At 55.0% G+C, this 17,501-nt stretch overlaps 3 protein-coding genes across 10 annotated transcripts in view; 1 reads left to right on the plus strand and 2 right to left on the minus strand.

Annotated features, from left to right (window-relative positions):
• The window catches only part of PPP1R37 (protein phosphatase 1 regulatory subunit 37), a 42,966-nt gene extending 40,822 nt beyond the window's left edge, over positions 1–2,144 (minus strand). The window contains exons 1-2 of one of the 2 annotated variants that reach the window (XM_022585384.3): positions 2,016–2,144; positions 528–1,799 (exon numbers count right to left, since the gene is read on the minus strand). In XM_022585384.3, coding sequence (XP_022441092.1) covers positions 528–729 — 202 coding nt within the window. In that variant the 5' untranslated portion in view covers positions 730–1,799; positions 2,016–2,144. Of the gene's footprint in view, positions 1–527; positions 1,800–2,015 lie in introns of those variants that run through there. The other variant, XM_022585386.3, reaches the window with a different exon arrangement.
• An 805-nt stretch (positions 2,145–2,949) lies between these two features.
• On the minus strand, positions 2,950–13,344 carry GEMIN7 (gem nuclear organelle associated protein 7). 7 transcript variants are annotated; one of them, XM_022585405.3, is made up of 4 exons: positions 13,231–13,344; positions 9,838–10,059; positions 6,365–6,447; positions 2,952–3,732 (listed from the first exon to the last, which is right to left on the minus strand). In XM_022585405.3, exons 2-4 carry the CDS (start codon positions 9,891–9,893, stop codon positions 3,338–3,340), a joined length of 534 nt encoding a protein of 177 aa, XP_022441113.1. In that variant the 5' UTR covers positions 9,894–10,059; positions 13,231–13,344; the 3' UTR covers positions 2,952–3,337. The 7 variants fall into 7 exon arrangements, with proteins under 7 accessions (XP_022441114.1, XP_089758847.1, XP_089758846.1 ...); XM_089902719.1 differs by having other exon boundaries at positions 9,838–10,048; positions 13,231–13,342; XM_022585406.3 differs by lacking the exons at positions 9,838–10,059; positions 13,231–13,344 and adding an exon at positions 3,930–4,149 and having other exon boundaries at positions 2,950–3,732; positions 6,360–6,453.
• Positions 13,207–17,332, plus strand: ZNF296 (zinc finger protein 296). The gene is made up of 3 exons (XM_022585403.3): positions 13,207–13,597; positions 13,901–14,050; positions 16,256–17,332. The coding sequence occupies exons 1-3, from the start codon at positions 13,300–13,302 to the stop codon at positions 17,233–17,235; spliced, it is 1,428 nt and encodes a 475-aa protein (XP_022441111.1). The 5' UTR covers positions 13,207–13,299; the 3' UTR covers positions 17,236–17,332.
• The last annotated feature ends 169 nt before the right edge of the window (positions 17,333–17,501 follow it).

The raw sequence follows: 17,501 nt of genomic DNA on the forward strand, positions 1-17,501 counted from the left end.
GACTGGTCTAGAGCCATAATCCAGGTTTATTCCTCTTCCTTCTTTCACCCAAGGAAGTGAACCACATGACCATCCCTTGCCCCGAGGCTTGCAGAACAGCAACTTAACCTTTCTGTCCCCATGGGCCCATCAAACTCCTCCAACTGCCCTTTCAGCGCCAATGTTGACCCACTCTTCCTCCCCTGACTGCTCTATCCTTCTCTTGGGAAACTGTAAACTCAAAGGCTACCGCCCTCCTAATCTCCCAAGCCACCAAACTTTCTTTGATTGCTCACCGTTTCAATTCCTAAACAGATCACCTTCAGCGTCCCTTGGGGGGGGGTGAGGGGGGGAGTAGCATAAACCAGCTACTTTTCACCTTCCCAACCCAACAGCCACCTCCTCTCTAACACTCTCCAGCTCTAAACTGACGACTGTCTCCTTAAATTATCATTAGGTGCAACTTATTGAGCTCCACCTCTGTGCTGGGTTCTGCACTGACTCCCAGGTCCCCCACCAGCCCGCCTCCACGCTCCAGCCGTAGCTACCGTGTCTCCACGGGTCTTTGGGTTCCACAGCTCCGGACACGATATCTTCGTCGGACGGGAATGTAACGCGCTTGGCCGCAGCCTTGAGGCGCCCGTCGGCCGGGGGCGATGCGGGGCTGGGAGACGGGGCCTCGGCGGGGGCCTCCTCGGCTTCGCCGTCCGCGCCCGGCTCGGGCGGCGCCTCCTGCGGCGGGACCTCCATCGCCGCCGCCACCTCCTCACGGGGGCCCTGGGGACATGCCCCGGGCCCCGGACTTGTCTCTCCGGGCCCTCCCGCCGTCCCGGGGCATGGGCTCAGCCACTGCTTCAGGCGCCGCCTCCGTCCGCTCTCCTGGTCGTCGTAGTCGTCGCCGCCGGGAGCTCGAGCGCGCCTCCCCCGAGCCCCGTGCGCGCCTGCTCGTTCGCAGCCGCACTTTCGTTAAGGGCCGGTGAGCCCGCCGAGTACCCAGAAAAGCAGAAAATCAATTTAAGTTATTTGCAGGTAGAGTTGTCTCGTGCTTTGTTAAAGGGGGCAAACAAAAGGCAGAAAGAGCCACAGGAAAAAGAAACGTGAGCAGTGAATCTGCAGAGCCGGAACTGCAGAATATGAGGGGCGGGGCGAGGTGGACGCCGTCTCCCAGAGCAGCGCGCAAGCGCGAACCTGAGCCGCCCCCACCGCGCCTCCCCGCTTTAATCTAGATAACTAATGTTTAGGCTCTCAGACATTCGTCACGAGCTCAGGCACGGAGAAGGGAATGGAGTTGATAGAAATAAAAATATCTGCTTGGTGGGGCTAGGCCAACTGGTAAGGAGAGAAGTAAAGAGATGGAGAACTTGAAAGGGAAGGCGACAGAAGCTGTGTTGAATATATGAGTACAGGTGATGGATGCGGACAGAGGGACCATCTGCCTGCAGACGAAGCCAGTCCCCACTTGCTGGTTAGTCTCTAGCCTTCCATTTGCAGACTGCAGCTTCATCAATAACCCTCTGTATTTGGATAGCGTTGTATAAAATACAATTTAAATTTAAAAATTGAAATAGGAGCCCATAAGGAATATTATAGCCCTGATTTAAGTTTTTTAAAAAACTGAACGAAGGAAGAAATGCCAAAAGCAAGGGACCAATCTGCCAACCAAAATACCGGGCGATGGACCAGGTAGATCACGGAGCCAGTAGCGAACTAGCACGAACTCAAGCCACGCCCCGACAAGGGCTCGATTCAGTCGCTTAGTATTCGCAGCCGCACTTTCTCCACGCTATCCCAGCCCAACAGGCAACTCGGGGAAGGAGGAGCTAAAACCAAAAAAGGATACATGGGGAGGAGCAGGCGACATCGTTGCTTAGGCAACTCGAAGCTAGGCCCAGGAGTCGCCAAAGGTAGCTCTGTGAATGGACATATGGGAGCTGAGGCTCTCCACATGCTTCATTCAACTTCACTGGCCACCGCGCTTTGACGACTGAGGAGGAACAAAGCAAATCTCATCCATATTTAATGGAATCTTCACTTACCTTCTTAAATAGATGGGACTACAGACGGGGCAGAAATTACTTTTTAAAAGTAAATCTGGGCTTCCCTGGTGGCGCAGTGGTTGAGAGTCCGCCTGCCGATGCAGGGGAAGAGGGTTCGTGCCCCGGTCCGGGAAGATCCCACATGCCGCGGAGCGGCTGGGCCCGTGAGCCATGGCCGCTGAGCCTGCGCGTCCGGAGCCTGTGCTCCGCAACGGGAGAGGCCACAACAGTGAGAGGCCCGCGTACAGCAAAAAAAAAAAAAGTAAATCTGCTGAGAGAATTCCCTGGCGATCCAGTGGTTAGGACTCGGCGCTTCCACTGCAGGGGGCAAGGGTTTGATCCCTGGCCCGGAATCTAAGATCCCGCATGCCGCCCGCGGCGGCCAAATAAATAAATAAAAACAAATCTGCTGAAAGACTACTAGTAATGGGGCTAAGTAAAGCGAGTGATACGGACGGCCACGCTACACAGCTGGGGTGAAATGGAGAAAGGGCAAAGTTTCACCCTAACCCTTAATCCTCTTGCCTTTTCCCAGTGGTGCCGCCACACAGGGTTAGACAGGTCCCAACCAGTCCCCGTATGGGCGGGGAAGCGACTCTACCCACCCAGAGGCCAGGCAATAGGAGGAGCCCTTGCGCGTGACCATGTGACCCAATGCGAGCCGCGCAACTCGTTACGGACATCCTAGACCACCCGAAAAAGAAATCAAGTCCAGATCTCCCAAGTCTGGCATCCAGGTCGCTCCAGCGTTCCCAGAGACTAGCGGGAGGTCCAATCACCACACCTTTATCGGAGTTCCTCCCACTCCCTTGACGTGTCCTCCCCTTCCTGGCCCAGCTGCATGGGATTCAGCCCGTGGATAGCCACCCTTCTACTACCTAAGTCTGGCTCAATCCCTATAGGGTACATTAAAAAAAAAAAAAAAGGAGGCAAATTTTCCTGGGATAACTGGTACTTTGGCAGGAGGGGAGTATTTCCAGGGTGGCTGACCTTTGCAGCCTCTTCAACAGACAATTTCCCACTAGACAATTTGCCTTCCTTTATTCCCTTTCTCCACCCGGAATCTTCAGGAATGGGCATGAGGCCCATATATCTGTACAGTTTAGAGTTCTGTGAGGTACAGCCTTCCTTTCAAGAGGATCTAGAACTCCTGGGGCCGCAGAATTTTACTGTCCCAAGAAGCCAGAGTTGCTTGAAGCTTGGCTCAAAATTCCAAGGGTGTTCCGAACTCTCTGGGGCCCAGAGGTCCAAGCTCAGGAGCATATGGAGGCCTGGGAGGCTGTGGCTACGCCCAAGGAAGAAAGATGAACACGATAACATCTTTACGGTTTGAAGGTGTATGAGATAATGTCACTACACCGGAGCAGCGCCTCAGCCTGCACGCCTATCGGAGTCTGCAGCTGCGACACGTAGAAGTTGGCCACGTCCAGGTCAGTGGCTCCGAAGTGGGCGGTCACATGCACACCCTCGTGCAACGTGAAGCTCACCTGGCGCCCCACCATGGCCAGCAGGCTGCGGAGGTAGCGCTCCCGAAGGGTGGCTCGGGCCCGCTGTTCCTGGGATTCCCGCGATTCTTGAGACTCCGGGATTTCAGGAACCACCGGTTTCAGGGGGGCTCTGCGTCCGTCGGGGGCAAAGCCTCGGCTCAAGCCATCAGGGCCCCGGGGGAGCCGGAGCACGGGCACAGTAGTGGTCAGTGGAGTCTGCATTATCCTGGCTGTTGGGTGAAGAAGAAGAGCAGGGAGCCATTATGGGGAGTGTGGGGCTACAGGAAGAGGGAGCCCGGAGGCCTGGGAGCAGAGCGCTGTCTACCCCACCTCCACTTAACCTGACCAAAACCCAATTCCTGAGTCCCCCTCCTAAAATCTGTGCCACCCCTCACCCAGTCCCCGTCTTCCCAGGAACTGGCACCACCATTCATGGGGTCCACGAGAGCAGGGCCTTTGCACTGCTTTGATCACAGCTTTATCCCCAGTCCCTGGCGATAAATATATTTGCTGAAAGAACGAGTCCTGGCCTCCTCTCTTCTCTCACACACAGCCCATCCGATCCATCATGAAATGCGATCTTCCAAACAAATTCCCAGTCACACAGGAGTCAGCTTGAAAGGGCCAAATCCATGAGTCCATACTTACTGTAAATAGATAAATGAAGAAATACATAAAGGGGGAGAGGGAAAAATCCGCATCGTACAACGGCAGCTAAAATTGTCAAGGGATGCTAAAACTTGTCAGTGAACGTTTCAGAAGGTCCAGGATATCTACAAAGCCTTAAAGTACCTCCTCACAAGATACTCCTTGTAAAGACTAAAGAGTAACTTTATGGTGGAGAAACCTGGTGGGCACCACCCTAACTTAGGCATGGACGCCAACATGTGCAGTAATAGGACAAACAGACACCGTGTGCATCCTGATGTGATACACTGAGGGCAGGGCACCACTTCCGTGGTTTTCCTGCCAAAAACGGATGACCTGAATCTAATCATGAGGCAACTCAAATTGAGGGACGTTCTACAAAAAAAAACAAATTATCCTGTGGTTCGAAAATATCAAGATCATAAAAGACAAAGAAAGAAATACTTGGGCGGGGGCGGGGGGAGGGTGTAAGTTCCCTGGTCTAGTGGTTAGGATCGGGCACTTTCACTACAGTGGCCGGGGTTCAATCCCTGGTCGGGGAACTGAGGCAGCCAAAAAAAAAAGAAGAAAAAAAAAAAAACACTCGGGGAAAATACATTTTTTTAATTAAAAAAAAAAGTGTATATGTATTCACAACATAATAGCTCTCACTCTGTCCACTGCCAACATCTCGGTCCAGCCACCGTCACTTCCTGCCTGGACTACTGAAGTCAACTCCTCACTGGACTCCCAGTTCCACCTTCACCCCCTGCCAGTTTGTCCGCACACACGGCCAGAGGGATCCTGTTAACACCTGAGTCAGATCATATCCCGCCTCTGCTCGGAGCCCTCCCCCTGGCTTCTGTCTTGCTCAGAGTCAAAGCCAAAGTCCTCACCACAGCCCTCAAGGCCCTGAATGCTCCAGATCCGGCCAGCACCCTCGCCGAGCGCGGCGCTTACCCTCTCCACCCGGCCACACTGGCCTCCTTGCTGGGCCTCAGGCATGCCTGGCGCGGCCCCTTGGTGGGCCCTGGTACTTGCGGTTCCCTCTGCCTGTACCTCCTCTCCCCTTCCCTGACCACCCTGCCTTCAAGATCTACCCCTCAGCCCCCTCCGTCCAAACGGGCTTCCTCATTCTTTGTCGCACACACCACTCCTGCACATGACGTTGTCTATTTATTTTTCTGCTTTGGTCTTTCTCCCTGCGAGATGGCTGCCTCCCCACAGGCAGTGACCTTGCTTTCTTCGCACTGCTGTGCCCCCAGCTCACTAAGTGGCACAGGGACCAGGCTCCTTAAATACTGTTTCTGCTGGAATGAATGGAGAGTGAGCTCCCAGGCCTGCTTATCTGGGTGACCTCAAGCAAGAGACAGTTTCCTCTTCCATTGTGTGGAGGAATGGCACCAATGGCTGGCCACCTTGCCTTGTTATCAGGATTCAACAGGCTCATGCAGGATGGGGCCTATTATGTACTAGGTTCTCCATAAAGTTACAGTTGAATACAGACTGTATTAGTATCAGTATTGCTGTGTGACCTAGGGTAAGTTGCTTAAACGGTCTGTGCCTCAGTTTCCCCATCTATAAAATGGGGGTGATAAGAGGACCAACCTGACAGGGTTGTCACGGGGACTAAGTGACCTAACAAACGTGCAGGTTAAGCACTGGCCTGGAACATATTACATGCCACTGCACTGAGGTGTTTGGGGTTTTTTTGGGGTTTTTTGTTGTTGTTGGTTTGGGGTGGGTTTTTTTTTGTTTTTTGGGGGTTTGTTTTTTTTTTTTTTTGGGGGGGGTTTGTTTTTATTGAAGTATAGTTGGTTTACAATGTTGTGTTAGTTTCGGGTGTACAGCAAACCGATTCAGTTACACATATATATGTGTATATATATATATATATTCTTTTTCAAATTTTTTTCTCTTATAGGTTATTACAGAATATTGAGTAGAGTTCCCTGTGCTCTACAGTAGGTCCTTGTTATCTGTTTTACATATAGTAGTGTGGTGATATGTTAATCCCAAACTCTTAATTCACCCTCCCCGGCCACTGCACTGCTGTTGATTGCATGCAGGGAGATGCTGGCTTCGTGAGTAGGAGGGAGAGAGAAGGACCTAAGTTTCAGGCAGGTGCACCCCTCCCCTCCCTGTGGCTCAGTCACCTCTTCTCTAAAGTGATTAACTGAAGTGACTGACACGCATCAGGCACCCAGCGTCCCATCCCAGGGCCACTCACCGTACAGGGGTGATTGGGATTGTCCTTTTTCTTGTGAGGCTCTTCCTGTCTCTGCAGCTCAACTGTCAGCTCCTTGCAAGAAAGGATCCTGCAGAGCAAAGGACCAGGGCTTCTCAACTTCGGCTCTATTGACAGTTGGGCCTGGACCATTCTTTGTCGCGTTGTAAGGTGCTGTCCTGTGCATAGGTGTAGGGTTTGGGCAGCATCCCTGGCCTCTACACGCTAGATGCAGGAGCGTCCCCCACCCTTACCCCAAGCTGCTGCGACAACCAAAAATGTCTCCACTGGTGAATACTTTGGTAGGAGAATTACAACCCAATAAAGCCATTTTTTTAAAAAGAAGATCTCCATCTATTGCCAAATGTCCTCTGGGGGACAAAAAAAAAAAATCACCTCTGGTTCAGAACCACTGATACAGACAAACAGATGGACGGTGGGTAACAATGACTACTGAACACATGAACATATTCACAGCCTCACGGACACTCAAAGAGGGGCAGTTTGACAGTCTCCAAGAAAACTGCAAACAGGGACCTCCCTGGCAGTCCAGTGGTTAGGACTCGGCACTTCCACTGCTGGAGGCCTGGGTTCGATCCCTGGTTGGGGAACAAAGATCCCACAAGACGTGTGGCACGGCCTAAAACCAACCAAACAAACAAAAAAAACTGCAAACGCACATGGGTCATTCAGCCCATGGAGGGCCCGGGGTGGAGACTTTTAGCTGTCTACCTTTTTTCACCTTTTAAATTCTGTTTGAATTTGGAGCCGTTTTGAATCTGTATAACCTTTTCAAAAGAACTTTGAAATTCTAGTTTTTAAAAAGGAAGGGACATATCGGAATGCTTCCGCGTCCCTTAAAAAATGTTAGATCCTCCCTCAGGAATCTGAACTCCCTCTCCTAGCCTTACTGTCACGCACTCCCCAAACCTCTTTCTGTCCCTCACCTGGATCTTTCCCAGGCCCTTTGTAACTACCTGCCAAGTCCTCCTGATAGGACACCCCCGCTGCTGGCCCAAATCTTATTAGCAGAACATATAGCAAAGGTCAGCAAATCTCCTTTGTCAAGGGCGCAATGGTAAATATTTTAGGCTTCAAGGGCCTGTCTCTGTCTCTGTCACAACTATTCAGCTCTGCCAGAGTAGGAGGAAAGTGGCCAGACAATACAGCAACACGTGGAAACATGGCGGTGCTCCAATAAAACCTTACTTCTTGGGACACTGATATTGAATTTTATATACTTTCATGCGCCACAAAAGATTTTTTTAGTTTTTCAACCACTTAAAAATGCAAAACCCACTCTCAGCTCTTGAGCCATATGAGAACCTGCGGCAGGCCGCAGCTCACCACCTGGCATAGGGGATGAGGGTGTGGTCTGGGGGAGAGCGGGTGGGTCCCAGCCCTCCCAGATTCACTACAAGGGGTCTGGGCAGATCACTGCAACTCTAGGAGCAGCCTCCCTGATCCGGTTCCTCATCCGTGAAATGAAACATTAAAAAAAGACCTCCTAGGGCTGTCAGGAAGATCTTTCAGGGGGAGGTTGCTGATCGCACAGGCAAAGGACATCCGCAGTATCCTGGACTCCTCACTTTCTCTCCCACCCACAACCAATCCTTCAGTCAAGTTTGTCAGCTCCACCCTGAAAAATACATCCAGCATCTGGGAACTTCTCACCATCCCTGCTCTGACCCTTCCTCGGTCTAGCCACCATCACCTCCCACCTGGACTATTTCAGTAGCCTCCCCACTGGGCTCCTGGCCTCCACCTTCACCCCAGTCTGTTCCCCACATGGCTGTCAGAGGGGTCTTCCTGTTAGAACTAAGTCTGATCACACCCCTCCTCTGCTCAGAGGCCTCCCATGGCTCCTATCCCACCCAGCGCAAAAGCAAAAGTCCTCACGATGGCTACAAGGCTCTATCACCTCTCTGACCTCATCTCCCACCCTTCTACCCTTTGGTCACCGGTGTCAGTCCCTGAAAATGCCAAGCACATTCCTGCCTCAGGGCCTTTGCACGTGCTGTTCTTACTGACTGGAACCCTCTTCCATTTGGGAGACATATATATATTTCCAGATACATGACTCACCTTCCTCCCTTACTTCATTCAGCTCGCTGCTCAAACATCATCTTTACAGGGAGGAAAATAATAGCCCTTTCACCCTGCAGTATCTTTTTTTGCCACAGCACTATCACCTCCTGACAATATGCATTTACTTGTTTGCCTATGCGCTGTCTGTTCTGCCACAGAACATAAGCCTTCGAGAGAAGGGACATATCTGATTACTTCACAGCTCCATCCCCAGCCCTAATTAGGGCCTGGCAGCCAGGGGGGACTCAGTAAACATTTGTGGAAGGATTCACTCCCCCTGTTATCTGAGTGCCTGCCCTGTGCCTGGCCCATGCTGGGTGGTGCTAGAGACACAGCTGGGAGTGAAAGAGCCCAGCCCTGCCCTCCTGGGCTCTCAGTCCAGTGGATGACACACACTAGGTCTCCAGACAATGACAACCCAGAGTGGGCAGGGCTGGAATGAAGGAGCCCGGGGGCCTCAGGAGCCCAGAGCAGACACCTGGCCCTGCCTGGGGGATAAGAGGTGGTTTCCAGGAAGGGGCTCAGGAAAGATCTCTCTGATAAGGTTACTTTGGAGCAAAGACCAGAATGAAATGAGGAATTGAGCCATGTGGAGATCTGGGGGGAAAGCATTGCAGTTCGAGGGAGCAGCAAATGCAAAGCCCATGGAAGGGAGACTGAGGCACAGCAAGGAGGCCAGTATGCAGGCGGCTGGGGCAAGGGCAGAATGTGCAGGGGCTTGAGGACTTGGGTCTCGCCGGGGGCTGGTTCTGAGCAGAGGAGGGGCAGGGTCTGACTTGCGGTAATCACGGGATCCCTCTGCCTGCTGCAAGGAAGAATGGACTATGAGAGCAAAGGGAGAAGCAGACAGCCTGGTGAGGAAGCCACTGCAGTGGGCGGTGTGGAAGATGACAGGTGTCTGGGATGGGGGTTGGGGGTTGGGGTGGGGAGAAGTGATTGGATTAGGCTATCTTTTGAGGGTTGAGAGCCCTCACTATTTGCTAATGGACTGAGCAAAGCCGAGGAAGACTCCCTGGTTTTTGCCTGATGGGCAAGACCACAGTGAATGGAATTAATGGGATTGGTACATTTTCATGATCTCACCATTACTGGCTGTGAATGAGATTAAGGGATATATACATTTTCTAATGTATCTGACCACTGCATTCCCAGTTTAGTCAAGGGTCATCAGCTCCCAGGGCTTTCTCTCCCAACCTAGGTTAACACTTAAGTATTTTAGGAGAAACACTCTCCTCTCTAGGGCTAGTACTTAATGAAGGACTGATGGGAATTATGCAAGTGGACAAAGAGTTACGTTCAATCCCTGGATTAAACATGTTTAATTACATGACTAATTAAACATGTTAGTCATGTTTTCTACATTAGGGAGGAAAAAAAAAAGATTTGGTCATACCTGCACAAGCCCCATTTTCCCGAAGAGAAAACTGAAGCTGGATGATGCCAAATCATTGACTGGGTGCAAGCTTGTGATTGGCAGGAAAAGGGAGCAAATCCAGGCTGGTCTGATAACAAGAGTCAGGGCCATCACCCCTGCCCTGGGAGCAGGGCAGTTTTTTTCAGCCAGCATAGGGGAGTCCTTGGAGGTTTGGGAGTCAAGGTGTGACCTGATAAGAAACTGGTTTGAGAAAGGTCACATAGGGTGTGCCCAAGACAGCAAAAGCAGGTATTATCCATTCTCCCTGGTGACCAAGGCTGAGAGTCCTTTATCCTGTCAGTCTCCAAGCCAAGGATTTCCTGCCCAGGTTTCAGGAAAAAATGTCCAAACCCCTTTCCCACTAGAAAAACTAAAGTGCCCATCGCTTTGGTCAATGGCAGGGCCAGGAGATTCACAGACTTCCATCCCTGGGGCCTCAGTGCTCACTTTCTAGAAAATGGGAACGATCTGTTCCGTGGACAAACTAACCCTTCAGTTGCCAGGTAGAGAACCAGCTGAGTTACCAGCTTAACCGAGATACTGACCAGCCTACACCCACCTCATGGGTGGGCCCTGTCTGGATGCAAATTAGTTAAATGGGCCACACACACACATACACACACAAACCCCGTGAGGATCGGGACCCCAAATGCAGAATCCCACCCCCCCAACCTCCGCCCACTGGGCCGGTCAGTTTCCTTTCAATTCCGCTCTGGCCACGCATCGCTCTCCTTTTCTTACACTAAGTAGGTCCTCCCGGCCCTCAGGCGTCCACTCCCCACTCCGCCCTGGGCTGGACGTTCTTCCCACCTCCCGGCTCAGATTAGGCGAGCGATTCCACTCCGGGAAAGGCGGGAGTCTCAAGACTGCAGCCGTTATTACTGTTATAATATCGTCGTCGTTATTGTTTTCCCGAGGGGGTGCATTCCGCCCCCACCTCCACCCCGGGCGCGGGAGTGTGTGCGCTGCTGCGTTCGGAACCAGAGTCCCGGGTGCAGGCGTTCGGGGACAAGAACGTCCCAGCAGCCGGCGTTGCAGGCGCGGACTTGACTCTTGCCGCCACTCCCGGTCTTGCACGCGGGTGGGCGTCCCGGGCCGGTGCCGGGGAGCGGGAAAGTGCTCGCAACCCACCAGCAACAATCCCGCACTCACCGAGGTCTGCAGCGGCTGGAGCACCCACTTCCGCCGGCGCCCCAGCTGCAGAGGCCCGGGCGGGCCACGAGCCGCCGAGCCTGGGTTCCGCCCGCGCCGCCACCGCCCCACGTGGTCTCGGGCGGGCTCGCGGGCTCGGAAGCCAGCACAGACCCGGGCGCCACCCTGCCAGCGGCTTGGCCCAGCGCTTAGAGCTGATCCACCAGTCTGCGAGGTGGGGACGTCCAGGATACCCATTTTACAGAAGAAGAAATTGAGGCGCCTCCCGTCTGAGTTAAGTGCAGATTGGACTTGGCACCCCCATCCCCCTACACGTGCACACTCCTACCCCTCACCTCCAGTCCGAACCCCACCTTCCCTACTTGATCATGCTCTCAGCAGCCACACACCAGGCAAAAAGCCTTGGAGAGCAGCAGCTGGGAGAGGCGGTCATTCCTGCAGCCCTCCCCGCAGCCCCATCTTACACAGGGGGAAACTGAGGCCCTGAAAGGCAAAATGTATGGCCTGAGGTGGAAACGTGCTGCTGTGGGCTCAGAATTCACTTCTTCCACACGGTTTCAGTAAGGCAGGCCTTTGTGGGCCTTGGCTTCCCGGCGGACCCCCAAGACCCGGTGCCTGGTACGCAGACCCTCTGCAAATATCGAAAGAATGCACATAGCAGCTCAATACACAATTTGTTAACTGAACTATGAACGATTAGGGGCTCTATTTGCAAACAAGACAGACTCGGCTCCTGCCATCTCAGAACCTACATTCTAGGGAGGCTGAGAGGGACACCACAGGTTATTACATGAACAAATACATCGACAAGATCCTTCAGGGCTTGACAAGGATGTAAAAGGAATAAAATAAGGGCAATGGGATAATGGGTGGCAGGGTTGGGGGAGGTTGGGTGGTCAGGGGAGGTGGCACTGAAGAAGCCACCTTAGGTAACAGATGTGAAACCTGAGGCCCAGGAGGGAACTGGGGACAGATGGAGGTCATGGAGTGTAAATTGTAAGGCCTTCAGCAGGGTGGGGCTCCTTTAGATCCTGTGGTCAGGGAGGTCCTCTGCTCTCAGGAGGACAATTGAGCTGAGACCTGAATAACAATATGAGGAACCCTCAGGCCTGCAGTGGAGATTAGCATGTGAAATTCCCTCAGTGCTGGGCTTGGGGACACGGCAGGGGCGGACTGACCCTGGCCCTGACCTCAGGGGGCTTGTGTTGGGGGAAGGGGTGAGAGGACAGTAAACAAACAGTTCTAGATCTGATGTGGTTGGTGCCAGGAAGAAAAGAAAACTCGCAGGGTTGAAGGGTGGGGCAGGGTGTTGATGCCACTTCAAACAGTGATCAGAGAGAGCAGCTTTGAGGAGGGAAGTTCGAGGAGGCCCCATCCGAGGGAGGCAAGACGGTTGGCTATTTGGTTTTGAAGACGATCTCAGGTCTAAGAGCAGAGTCAATGTATATGATCACGACCCTCCTCTGCTCAAAACCTTCCCAGGGCTTCCATCTCAGAAAAACCAAAGGCTTTAAAGTGGTCAAAAGACGCCCTTGAAGCTGACCTCGTTTTCTCACAGAACTCAATCAATACAGAACTTAATCACTACAGAACTCCTAGAATACGCAGGCCCAGCATGGGGAGAAAATTGAGGCCCACCCGTCACCCCAGTAATCCTGTCCCTTTATAATCCTTCCTGGATTTTTTTTTTTTCTCCATGACAGGTGTCACGGAAGGCACTCTGTATTTTACATAGTTATCTTGTTGAGAGTCCTGTCTCCCTGAACGAATAAACTGCATGAGGCCAGGGTTATTGTGTTTTGTACCCTGCTGCATCCCCAGTACTTGGTCCAGAACCTGGTGCATAGTAGGCGCTCAATCAATGTTTGCCCGAGGAACTTTTATTGTAGTGCGTTTAATGGAACAGACCAGATTACTATCAGGCGTCTAGGTAGAAACGTGGCCCCTACCACTTTCTCGCTTGGGGGTGTGTGTGGGCACCTTGTGCCTCAGTTTCTACCAGCCCGAAAACGGGATCAGGAATAGCTGTTTCTATGCGTGGTTGTGTGAACTCGTTATGGTTAAGATTTGATCACTTAGAGAAACGCAGGGGGCATGGTCCAGATTAAGTTTGGCTAAGGGTGGGGCAGTCCTCTCGCGTCAGGCCCCGCCTCGGTGGGCGGAGCCACGGGCCGGGCCAGCACGTGTAAGAGTTCGCCGCGGGTCGCCGCAGTCACTCACCTGGGCGCTTCGGTGTGAGCGCGCACGGCTCGCGAGTCCTCCGCCCGCCAGTCCGCCTGCCCGTGACCCATGTCCCGCCGCAAGGCCGGCTGCATGCCTCGCCGAAGAGAGCCCGCTCCCGCCGCCAACTCAGACGACGAGATGGAGATGCCGGACCTCTTCATCGATGTGAAGCTCGAGCCGGACCCGCGGCCCCTACAGGCCCGGCGGCTAGGGCCCTTCAACCCGAAGGAAATGCCCGCGCCGGGGCGGTTCGAGGGCGAACCCCGCCACTCCCCCGGCCCCGTGCCCGCTGGCGGCCTCTTCCACGCCCTGGGCCTGCGCAACCAGTGGGCGCCGTGGACGCCGCTGACCCCGCACCTTCCCGGTGAGCGCCCCCTGCCCCTGCCCCGGGCCCGCCCGCCTCCCTCCCCTCTCTCTCCTCTCTCCTTCCTTTCTCTCTCTCTCTCTCTCTCTCTCTCTCTCTCTCTCTCTCTCTCTCTCGTGGGACCTCCTTCTCGGGGCACCGCCCCCCGCGTCCCCCCACCCGCACTAACCCCCCTGCCTTATTTTCCTCGCCAGGTCCTGGCCTCCAGCCCCCGTTGTGACTTTCGGGTTTCCCCTCTCCCTCGGAACCCCCAGGCCCCATCCTGGCCCCACCCCACGCTCACCACCCGCTTCCTCCCTGCAGACCGCCAGCCGTGGACCGACAAACACCCAGATCTGTTGACCTGCGGCCGCTGCCTGCAGACTTTCCCGTTGGAGGCCATCACTGCTTTCATGGACCACAAGAAGCTGGGCTGTCAGCTCTTCAGAGGCCCCAGCCCCTGCCAGAGATCAGGTGAGTAAAGCCGGAATGCAGTCCCTGGTCTCAAGTTCAAGGGCCCAGCTTCCTGTGGGAGAAGGGGCTGACCTGGACAGGCGGGGCAGTGAGCACTACTTCCCCTTTCTGGCTCCCCACTGGGTGCAGCCTAGGCGTGGCCAGAGCCTGCCCTGTCCTAGGGCTGAGACTAGTGGTGGTGAGGGGGGGGTGGGTGAGGATGGGGGCTGGGCAGGGAAGCAGGGCCACCCACAGGGTGTGGCCAGCCCCAGAAGACTGGTCTGGGGATTTGCCATACACACACCCCCAATCTGGTTTCACTTCTCCTTCCCCTTGGCCAGAAATAACTGGCCAGGTGGCTGGACCAGTGTGGCAGCAGGGGGCATCTCTGGGGAGGGCAGCGGCCTGGGGGAGGGGAGCTGAGGCCAGCTGGACCGGGGGGTGTTGTCACCCCCTCCACCTCTTTATCACTTCTGATTGAGGTGCTGGGCATTTGCTCAGAGCCAGGGAAGGGACTTCTGGTTTCCCTCCCTGATGGAATCTCCCAGCCTTGCATGCTGGGAAGGCCCTGTTTTGAGCCAGGTCCTGGGTGTCTGGATACCTGGGTTCCTCCCCTTGGGTAGGAATTAAAACTCTTAACTTGGTACTAGACTCTTGGCGAGCTGAGCTTTTGGTCAGCGTCGATTATGGGGCTCATCCACAGCTCTAGATTTCCAGTCTCTGGGCCATGTGCTCCTGGGGATTTCTGAGAAATGGAATTATATTCAGGGCTGGGCCAGGGAGAGGGTCCTGTGGTGGGAGGGGGGGGAGGAGGAATTATGATTGGCTCAGCTGTAGAGTTAGAGCCTGGTGGGCAAAGGAGGGGCTGTGATGGGATCATTAGAACAATACACTCTTAGGTGCTTGGACTTGGGAGAATGATGGACACCTCAGCTAATGTTTACTGAGGGCTTGACGGATCGCAACTCTCAGCTGGTTCTGAGCTCACCGCAAGTCTAAAGGGAGAAGACCCCTAGGATCCCCATATTCTAGCAAATGAGGAAACCGAGGCTCCGAGAGGGGTATTTCTTGCCCAAGGTCACACAGCTAGGGAGCAGGAGAGCCAGCTGGAAGTCAGGCCAGGCTGGCCCTCTCCAACCCCACCCATGCTCTTGACCCTGGTGTTGCATCAGGAAAGCCACCCCCATCTAAGACATGAAGGCAAATAGATCTGGCAGTACCTTACTGACAATACCTGGAGTGTCTTGATTTGGGTTCCATAAAGAGGGAGGGGAACCTAGCTCACCGTCTGCACCCCTACCTCTCTAGGTGGCTGCTAAGCCTTCTCCCCATTTAGACCTTGGCTCCCTCTTCTGTAAGGCAGGAAAAGGGGATCATGTGTGGGACCCAGGAGCCTGGGGCCTGGCACAGAAACCCACTCAGTTATCAAGAGCTGTTCTGATTATTAAACCAATCTTTTTTCTTGAAAACCTCTATCTCCCACCCCCTGGGTTTCTGGGTTGAAACCCCAGCTCCACCCATTCCTAGCTGTGTGACCTTGGGGAAAGGTCTCTTTGCCTCAGTTCTCCCGTCTGGAAAATGGAGGTCTTATTTCCTGCCTTGAAGGAAAGTTGTGAGAGGGAGCTGAGTGTGGCAGGTGGCAGGTGCCTAGCACACTGAACTGGATCACCTGTTCAGCAAGGCCTTCCTAACCCCAGTAATAAAATAACACCCCCCCATCCATCACTGCTCTAACTTTTTTTTTTCTTTTTTTTTTTTTTTGCGGTACGCGGGCCTCGCACTGTTGTGGTCTCTCCCGTTGTGAAGCACAGGCTCCGGACGTGCAGGCCCAGCGGCCATGGCTCACAGGCCCAGCCGCTCTGCGGCACGTGGGGTCTTCCCGGACCTGGGCACGAACCCGTGTCCCCTGCATCGGCAGGCGAACTCGCAACCACTGCGCCACCTGGGAAGCCCTCTGCTCTTTTAAGTTTTTCTTGAAGATTTTTCAAACACAAAGAAAATCCCCAAGTACTTATCATCCACTGCACGGATTTTCCTTGCTTCTTGTCTGTCCACCCACCTCTCTGAACACCAGCTTCCTGAGGGCAGGGAGTCTCGCCTCTTACTGCTGCCTCTCAGCTCCTGGAATAGAGCCTCTCCCCCAGCAGGTGTCCAGCCAGCAGCTGTGAACAGCAACTGCTCTGACTTGCCTGACACACTAACCCCTGGCCCTTCTCTTCTCTGCAGAACGCGAGGACCTGAAGGCCTTGAGCTGCCTCCGCTGCGGCCGACAGTTCACGGGAGCCTGGAAACTGCTGCGCCACGCCCAGTGGGACCACGGACTGTCCATCTACCAGACGGAACCCGAGGCCCCAGAGGCCCCGCTGCTGGGCCTGGCCGAGGTGGCTGCTGCCGTGTCGGCGGTGGCGGGGCCAGAAGCCGAGGCCAGGGGCCCCCGGCTGGGTCCCACCCGGCGGAGCCCCACCTGCCCCGTGTGCAAGAAGACCCTCAGCTCCTTCAGCAACCTGAAGGTGCACATGCGCTCGCACACTGGTGAGCGGCCCTACGCCTGTGACCAGTGTCCCTATGCCTGCGCCCAGAGCAGCAAGCTCAACCGCCACAAGAAGACCCATCGGCAGCAGCTACGGCCCCAGAGCCCCTGCGTGGCCGATGCCAGTCGGGAGCAGGCGTCCGCCGCCCCTCCGGAGCCGGCCGCCCATGCCGCCGCCCCGGCCAGCCTCCTCCAGTGCAGCGGCGGAGAGGGGGCCGGAGCAGCCGCCACGGCGGGGGTCCAGGAACCTGGGGCTCCTGGCGGTGGGGCCCAGGTGGGCCCCGGCGTGGACGGCTGGGGAGCTGACACCAAGGAGCAGAGAACTGACCCCGAGAAGAACCAGAAGACGTCACCCAAGAAGACACTGAAGCCAGCGGGCAAGAGCCGGGGTCCCGGGCCCGGGGGCAGCTGCGAGTTCTGCGGGAAGCATTTCACCAACAGCAGCAACCTGACAGTGCACCGGCGCTCGCACACGGGCGAGCGGCCCTATGCCTGCGAGCTCTGCTCCTACGCCTGCGCCCAGAGCAGCAAACTCAACCGCCACCGCCGCATGCACGGCCTGGGGCCTGGCGGGCCCCGCTTCAAGTGCCCCCACTGCTGCGTGCCCTTCGGCCTGCGGGCCACCCTGGACAAGCACCTGCGGCAGAAGCACCCCGACGTGGTTGGGGACGCCTGAGCCGCGGGAATGCCCCCTGCGGTCCCCCGCACCGCCGTGAACCGCTTCTGTGACCTCCCTGTCCTTCCCCTGCAAGTAAATCCTCCCTCCCCACAGTTACACACGCGTTTGGACTCTGGCTTTCTTGGGGTGTCTGAGGTGGGGCGGGAGGCTTCACTCTTTGGGGTGGACAGCTGGACAGACCGGTTTGGAACGAGGGGGTGAGGGGAAAGGCCAGCACCCAGTGCCTGGGGCACAGCAGGACTGGCACCGAAAGCTGTGCTCCC

This window comes from Delphinapterus leucas, chromosome 20, assembly GCF_059928025.1.
Source record: "Delphinapterus leucas isolate spDelLeu-1000000601 "Yukka" chromosome 20, BTC_Dleu_Yukka2, whole genome shotgun sequence".
In the NCBI taxonomy this organism is placed as follows: domain Eukaryota; kingdom Metazoa; phylum Chordata; class Mammalia; order Artiodactyla; family Monodontidae; genus Delphinapterus; species Delphinapterus leucas.

Coding starts and splice junctions, on each gene's coding strand:
- GEMIN7 (XM_022585405.3), bottom strand. CDS start 9,893: ATGATTTGGCATCATCCAGCTTCAGTTTTCTCTTCGGGAAAATGGGGC. Junction 6,448..9,837: donor GGAAAATGGGGCTTGTGCAG/GTATGACCAAAT, acceptor TTTGCTCTGCAG/GATCCTTTCTTGCAAGGAGC. Junction 3,733..6,364: donor GGACAATCCCAATCACCCCT/GTACGGTGAGTG, acceptor TTCACCCAACAG/CCAGGATAATGCAGACTCCA.
- ZNF296 (XM_022585403.3), top strand. CDS start 13,300: ATGTCCCGCCGCAAGGCCGGCTGCATGCCTCGCCGAAGAGAGCCCGCT. Junction 13,598..13,900: donor GCTGACCCCGCACCTTCCCG/GTGAGCGCCCCC, acceptor TCCTCCCTGCAG/ACCGCCAGCCGTGGACCGAC. Junction 14,051..16,255: donor CAGCCCCTGCCAGAGATCAG/GTGAGTAAAGCC, acceptor TCTTCTCTGCAG/AACGCGAGGACCTGAAGGCC.